This window comes from Octopus bimaculoides, chromosome 30 (genome assembly GCF_001194135.2).
Source record: "Octopus bimaculoides isolate UCB-OBI-ISO-001 chromosome 30, ASM119413v2, whole genome shotgun sequence".
Classification (NCBI taxonomy): domain Eukaryota; kingdom Metazoa; phylum Mollusca; class Cephalopoda; order Octopoda; family Octopodidae; genus Octopus; species Octopus bimaculoides.
Window position 1 is genome coordinate 9,721,920 of NC_069010.1, and position 8,068 is coordinate 9,729,987.

The 8,068-nt window shown below is 39.9% G+C and overlaps 1 protein-coding gene across 3 annotated transcripts in view; it reads left to right on the forward strand.

Moving 5' to 3' along the window:
- The first annotated feature begins 1,126 nt into the window (after window positions 1-1,126).
- The window catches only part of LOC106875553 (D-aspartate oxidase), a 13,276-nt gene continuing 6,334 nt past the window's right edge, over window positions 1,127-8,068 (forward strand). Inside the window, exons 1-5 of one of the 3 annotated variants that reach the window (XM_014923757.2) lie at window positions 1,159-1,524; window positions 4,645-4,844; window positions 5,849-5,960; window positions 6,609-6,688; window positions 7,011-7,076. In XM_014923757.2, coding sequence (XP_014779243.1) covers window positions 4,651-4,844; window positions 5,849-5,960; window positions 6,609-6,688; window positions 7,011-7,076 — 452 coding nt within the window. In that variant the 5' untranslated portion in view covers window positions 1,159-1,524; window positions 4,645-4,650. Of the gene's footprint in view, window positions 1,525-4,644; window positions 4,845-5,848; window positions 5,961-6,608; window positions 6,689-7,010; window positions 7,077-8,068 lie in introns of all 3 variants that reach the window. The other 2 variants (XR_001410137.2, XM_014923756.1) reach the window with 2 other exon arrangements.

Here is an 8,068-nt window from a genome sequence, read left to right on the forward strand (position 1 = left end):
TATATATATATATATATATATATCCATTATATCTATGGGCTTCTTTAAGTTTCTGTCTATCAAATCCTCTGATAAAGCTTTGGTCGACTCGGGGCTACATTAGAGGACATTTGTCTAAGGTGCCAGTGTAAAATTTTAGGTCCAATAAGGTAAATCCATTCTGCCAACTGAAATCGTATTAGAATCAATGTAAATGTTTTTTGCTCCGTGGGTTTTAAACTATGTTAAATCATTTTGAATGTCCTTTATTTTGAAGTTCCTGAATTCATCTGACGAAAACGGCTTCTTTACAATGATGTAATGCTTTCATTAATCAATTAAGGGAGTCGTTAGAAAAGGCCGTAATGGATTGACACCTGTATCTCTGTCACTCGTTTATATTTTATACACCTGTCTCAGAATCTGCCTTCGTAAATATTATGGACAGAGTAATTTGATATAAAGTACATGTCTGAATAGGCCAAGGGCGGATTTCTCCACGCAGTTGGGTCTCATTGTCTACATACACTGCAGGAATATCGTTCGGCCGGTATTTACCTACTTAGCATTAGAGAAATGCAATTGCACATTCCTAAAAGCAAGCTAGCTTATCAGATTAACGGAACATCGTTGTCACAGCAACAGTTGAACCGTTAATGTAACTATGGTGTCCGGTGGTGACCTGATGAGCAGCACAGAAGTTATCAGTGACCAGATCGCAGTTTCGAATCACTAGAAATCTGACACCGTTGTTTACAAACAATACATGTTTCGGCGAAGTTTGTGCCTTTCTAAAATGGCTTACTTGTGTCTTCTACGCTGCAGTTGTATACCTAAACTGCTTTCTATCTATATATATACGTATGCGAATGCATAAAACTTATCTGGTGTTTGTCTACCTAATCTCTCACAACAATACCGTCTCCTACGCATCTATTAAACGTTTCAGTTTCTCTTTTTCTACTCCCGCTCCAACGATTCTAGCTGTCTTTCTCTGTACTCTCCCTCCAAGCATCTACTTATCTCTCTTTCTAATTCCCCTCTAACGTCTCTCTCTATATTTCTTTTCTACTCCCCTTCAAATGTCTCTCTCTCTCTCTCTCTGTACCGCCCTACTCATCCCCCCCAACGCCTCTGTCTGTGTTCCTCTCCGCTCGCCCTCCAGCATATGTCTCGCTTTCTTTCTCCTCCCCTTCATTGCATCTATTTATCTCTTTCTATTTCTCCCTCTCTTCTTCTTCTCTATTCCCCCTACAGCGTCTCCCTTTATCTGTTTTCCTCACAACTCCCCCTTCAACGCCTCGATCAATCTCTCTTCCTTTCTACTCCCACCTTACACCTCTATGTATTTCTCCCCCCCCCTTTAAAGTCTCTATCTATCTATCTATCTATCTGTTCTCCCCCAACGTATTTATCTACCTGTCTCCCTATCTCGCCACTTTCATCTCCAAACTCGCACCGTCTCTCTTTCACAACGAAACTCCCTTCTGTCAAAACTATTCACAAACTTTTCAGAGCGGAGAGAGCTGGAAGCGAACCCGAAAAGTATGTCAGTTTGTTATTGCTTTTCTTGTGATTTTTTTTATTGCTATTGTTATTAACCTACAGGTCAGGTGAGCGCTGACAGAGCAGCCCTTTCGTTAGTTACACCTCCAGATCTCGTCCCGTTCCATTTAACAATGACAACAATGGTCCCTATAGGCACAAGGCCTGATACCCTGGGAGAGGGCACTGGTCGATTACATCAACACTTAATTCATCGATACCCAAACGATGAACTATGCTTGCCATGCAACCTTTATAAACTCAAAACTACGTTGTATAAATGTAACCTTTATTTGAAGACAACTGGGTCGTGATCTGAGGGAAATTTGGCTGCTATTTCTACCAGATCTAGCGATCATGACTCATATACATACATACATGCATGCACATATCCATATACACATACATATAAACACATACACATATATAAATATGTATGCATAAATGTATACACACATACATGCATACATACTTATATACATACATACATACATACATACTTATGCATAGATGTAAGCATATACATATATATGTACATACATATATGAATAAATACATTATATATATATATATATATATATATATATATATATATATATATATATATATATATATATATATATATATATATATATATATATATATATATACACACACACACACACACACAAACATATATGCACACAAATACATATATAGATACATACGCATGTATGTATGCATAAGACAGTAGGGCATGATTTGGTGGAGATTTGGCTGCTATTTTTAGCAAGCCTAGCTATTGTGTAGAGGTCTCACCTTGATCAACCAACGGCCCGATCGAGAATATTCCAACTGTGACCAATCCCATCAGGTATGTGTCCTTCCTTTCTTCTGACCATACACTGTGAGCTGAGGTCGATTTGGCTGCTATTTCTAGCAGAAGAAGGAGCTACCACAAATAACTTTCCTCTCGTTGTTGCATTTTGGTGATGACGATGATGATAATGATGATGTTTAACCGAAGGTCAATCCTGATCCAGCGTACCTATCTCCAGCAATCAACGGCATTACAGCCGTGACCAGCCTTGTTTATTCGTCCGTCAGTTATTTAAAGCAATGGTCCTCGTCCGGGGTCCTCACGACCCTTAAGAGTCCACATACGATTTCGTTGATAAAATCTATCTTCTACGACACACAAAATGTTTCAACAATTATTTTAATACAATTCCTAATATTACAAAAATATAATTTTGAAATATCAAATGGCTAGGAGGGTTCACCTGACTAAAACAGGAACCGAAGGGTTCATAGAGAGACACAAATGGTTGAGAACCACTGGTTAAAAGGGTAAGATGTGATTAGAGGGAGATTTCACTGCTCTTTCTAGCATGCCATGAGGTTACATAAGGATTCCATGGGTGGTCAGGGCAGACGTTATCGACGCAGTGGTATTGCAGTAGAGCTGCAGCAGTATTGCAGTGTTGTCTCAATGGTACTGCTGTTGCTATAATCAACAAGTTTGACATTTGCATGCTGGAAATTAAAAAAAAAAAACAGAAGACTATTGTCCCTTCAGACCTTTGTTCAAAAATTTCAGGCCTTGTGCCTATAGTAGAAAGGATTATTATTATTATTATTCTTTCGGTCCTGCTACAAAGCCTTTAAACTGAATATTGGATTGGATTCGTCTCAAATTTCGATATAAGTTCAGCAAGGCAAAAAAAACCAACCTCAGTGGAGTTTGAACTCAGAACGTAAAGACACGAAATGCCGCCAAGCATTTTTGCCCTGTGTGCAACCGATGCTGCCTTCGTTGAAATGAATGTCAAATGTAAACTGCTACATTCATGCCTTTCCCCACAGTCCCCCAGGGTAGATGTGTGCATTTAACCAGAAGCTGCATGAAATCGAAACTGGTTCCAAAGTTTTAAAAACTGAACATTTACAATTACCGAAAAAAATGAGAAGGTTGATGCATGGATGGCTATACGTGATATAGTTGTCTTATACATGTGTATGTATATAACTTTTAAAGATTTTCGTCGGTTTGGAGTTTCGGATGTTGACACTCGTGATGTTAATGCATGACCCAATATATGTGCGTTTATATATGTACACGCATGCACACACGGGCACACGAACACACACACATGTGTACGTATACATACACATATATATATGCGTGTATATCATCATCATCATCATCATCATTTAACATCCGTTTTGCCAGGGTGGTATGGGTTGGACGGCTTTGGCAGGCGCTGGCAAGGCAGAAGACTGCATCACGCTTCACTATCTGTTGTGGCAGGGTTTCTACGGCTGGATGCCCTTCCTTTAATGCCAATCCACCTAAAAGTGAAGACTGGGTGGATGTTTTCTACGTGGCACCAACACTGGTGGGGGTCAGTAAGTGACTTTAGAGACAAAGATCCTTTGAGAGGCGAGGGGCAATGGGAGGAGGTGGCCTTGTGCCAGGTGGTGAGAGGTTAGAGTGTGACGAAGGGACAGAAACAGGTGTGTTGCTGCTGAGGAAATACCTGGGTACCCCAGTCAGAGGGAGAGAGAGCGAGAGAAAGAGGGAGTTATCAAGAATGAGAGCAAGGGTGAGAGAGAGAGAGAGAGAGAGAGAGAGAGATGTGCCTGGGTGTAGGGACTTCACATGAGTGCAAAGAGTGTGCAGTGACTGGTGAAACGTGGATATGTAGAGGAGGGGGGTGACAAGGGGATAGTACGATCTTCCGCCCTGGCGATGAGTCTTAAGCAGATCTGCTTTGATGCCGGTGACCTCTGCTGCCCCACGGGACCTCGATGATAGAGACAAAGTTACCATTTGACCTGGGGCTGTAGGGCAAGGTACTTGTCCAAGATGCCACTCTGGAGGATTGAACTGGAAACGATAGGATTTCAGGCTGGAATTGCAAAGTGACCTTCTAAAACTCAGCTAGAAATTACAAGGTTTAGGGCAAGGGAAAAACCAATCTGTTCTCTTTCTTTCTTTCCCTCTTTCTCTTCTCTCTCTTACACACACACACAAACACTTTCACTGTCTCTCTCTCACAAACACTTTCACTCTATCTATCTCTGTGTGCCTCTCTCTCTCTCCCTCTCCCTCACCACTATTCCTTTCTTCCGATCCAGATCTCAATGGTGAAAATCGCAGTAATCGGTGCCGGTGTGGTGGGCTTATCTACAGCTCTTCAAGTCAAACAGAACTTTCCGTTCTGTTCCGTGACTGTGGTAGCTGACAAATTCAACACAGAGACGACCAGTGATGGCGCCGGTGGTCTCTTCCGACCGAATATGGTCACATTGTCTGCAAATCCTTTTGAAAGCCTCAAGTAAGTAACAAGAAGACAGAGACAGTTCCATTCCAGTTTTAACTTTTTAATCCTTCAGCCTCCAGATTTTGAATTAATCATGCTTTATGTTGGCACTTCAAGATTTTCATAATGCGATAGCTTCTTTTTTGAATGACATTGCCGGTCAGGTGTGAGAGGTTGGATCTGGCCAGCTTGAGCATAATACATGCAAAATATTTGGCAGCTTTCAGATTTCTCTGTCGTATGTATCATGCTTAATTTATTCACATTCTTTTGAATTAATCAAGTATTATTATCTCATAGCTTTTCCATTGACCTGGTTCTTAATTTGTTTAAATAATTGTCTAGAATAGATACGCGAGGTCAGACCCGGCCAGTTTGATCATAGGGCAAGGGGAATATCTGGGCCAAATATAGCTGGTTTAAGTGCTAAAAGACTAACCCTTTAGCTCCAAGATTGCTCTGCAAAATGTAATCTTTATTTATTCATATTATTCTGAATTAATCCTGCATTATCTTTCAGCTTTGAGATTTCAGTGATGTGAGTGTTTATTTTCAGAACATGAGAGGCCTGACTTGGCCAATTTGAACACAAAACAGGTATAATATTTCAGTCGGCTGTGGCTGGTTTGAATGCTAAAAGATTAACCCATTAATATTTATATCACTCTTTCACATGTAGCACTTATTTATCCACATTGTTCTGAATTAATCATGCATTATCTTGGAGCTTCTAAGAGGTGATGGCTTATTTTAAGAACGACATTGTAGGGTAGTTTATTTTGAGAATGACATTGTGGAGGGGGAATACATGAGCCAAACAATCTGGGAAGCAGGCTTTATCGGCCTGTGGCCCAGGAAGGACTTTTGATTCCTTTTTGATATTCTTACCTACTTGTCTGTCTGTCTGTCCCTTTATATATTTCTGCTTGCTGGCCTGTCTACCTCCACTCCCTTCAACACCACCACTGCCACTACTACTACTACTGCTATTGTTCTGTCTTTCTGTTTTCTCTCTTTAGACAATGGTGCCAAGATACATTTAGACATTTCAACAATCTCTTCAGTTCTCCGGAAGCCAGTGATTGTGGCATAGCACTGATGTCTGGTTTTCTGTTGAGCAACAAAGAGGAGGTGAGTTCAATCCTCATGAAAGGAGGTCGGGTGGGAAGATGGTGGTGTGACGTGGGGGGGTATCTTATTCTTTGGTTTGTTCCGAGGAGAGGGTCTGGGCTCACTGTTTTTATTATTCCATGTGGATTTATGTGTGTGTGTGTGTGTGTTTGTGCACGCATGCATGTATGTGTTTGTGTGTGTATGCATGCGTGTGTGTATGTGTGTGTGCGTGCATGTGTGTGTGTTTCGTCTAGCAGTAATGTTAGCACACTAGGCGAAATGCTTAGCGGTATTTTGTCTGTCTCTATGTTCTGAGTTCAAATTCCACCAAGGTCGGCTTTGCCTTTCATCCTTTCGGAGTTTATGAATTTAGTACCAGTTGCATACTGGGGTCGATCTAATCGACTGGCCCCCCTCCCCCAAAATTTCGGGCCTTGTGCCCAGAGCAGAAAAGAATATTTGTAAAAGTTATTACAAGAAGATAACAATTGTTTACATTAAAACTGTAATTTTTTTTACATTTAACAAATAATTTCTTCAACTGCAATATCCTACATTCTTTTTTATTTTTTTTAAAAACATAACAATAATATTAATATTTCTTGTTATAACTTCTGTTTTTTCCTGACCGACCTGTGTCTGGTACTACACCCTTACAATATACAGCTTGACATGATTCAAGACATCAGCTTTGGTGAGACCAAGATGACTCCGGAGCAAATAGCCAATATGGGTTTCAACTACAAGTGAGATCAATCCCCTTTCTATGTTTAACATACTTTGTTTTCTTTTTCTTTCTTATATTCTCCATCATACTTTCTACCATTATTTCATATCTATTTATATCTCTCTCTCTCTGTCTGTCTATCTATGTATCTTTCTATTTTCTATCTATCTATCTATGTACCTACCTATCCATCCATCCATCCATGTATGTATGTGTATGTGTGTCACTCTGTGTGTATATGTATGTGCTTGTGTGTGTGTATCTATGTATATCTGTCTGTGTGTCTGCTTTTTCCATCTTTCCTCTTCCTCCCCTAACGTCTTCTATTCTTCCATTCACAGACACGTGACCAAAATGTTGACTTACACAATGGAATGCCGCAAATATCTGCCATGGTTAACTTCAAAGTAAGTCATTTGATCCTTGCAAACCAGCTCTTAATATCCAAATCCCCGGCCTTCACTTCTAACAACCACAGTATTTCCTGAACCAGCTTCTTATCACCCACTTTTTGTGTCCAACCAACCAAACCCTGACCTTTATATCTATCTATCTGCCCATCCATCTGTTCGTCCATTTGACTGTCTGTCCATCTGCCCATCCATTTGTCCATCCGTCCATCCCATTCATCCCTCTGACCATTCGTCTGTCTGTCCATTCAGATTTTATTCAACATATTCTGCTCTCAGATTCACACACTAATTGTATCAGTCCTTCAGTTTTACTAAGCCCTGTAAAAAAAAGCTCAGAAGGTTGGGCCTCTAACCAGGCTTTTCCTAATACCCTTAAAGCCGGGAACCTTTCAGCATCCCCCTTATTTACTGTTGTTTCTTCTGGTCATATTATTCTGCATTCTCTCAAAAACGTTCACCATTCTAAAAGAAACGACCCCATTTTTTGCCTTAACCACATCGTGACATTGACCTCCTCCCATTTAGGGTGTTACAAAATAAGATACAAATTCTCGAGAGGTAAAAACATCATCGTCACTCAATAATATTGTTTGCTGGGAGAAATGTTGTGAAACATGAGATTTTGTTGACAAATTCTGTCTGTTTAAATTACTTCATTGTGATTTTTTTCATGTTGGTCATTAAATAAACAATCCTACTTAAAAAATGCTTTCGGAAAACCTTTTATCAGTCTTCTCTTTTTTAATATCAGTCTTCTCTTTTTTAAAAAAATGCAGATATACTTTATCGTTGTCCATATGGTGAATTTTCCACACACATCCCACATCCCCAGCCCTTTCTTACCAAAAGTCCCTTGCATCTCTAGACTTCTTGCTCTCTCCAGCCGGTTGTAAGAAATTTTCTAGTAAACATTTTTACTGTAGGAATTTCCTATCAGAAATTCTTCACATTGAGAATGAAATAATAATGAATTAATACCCCCCCCC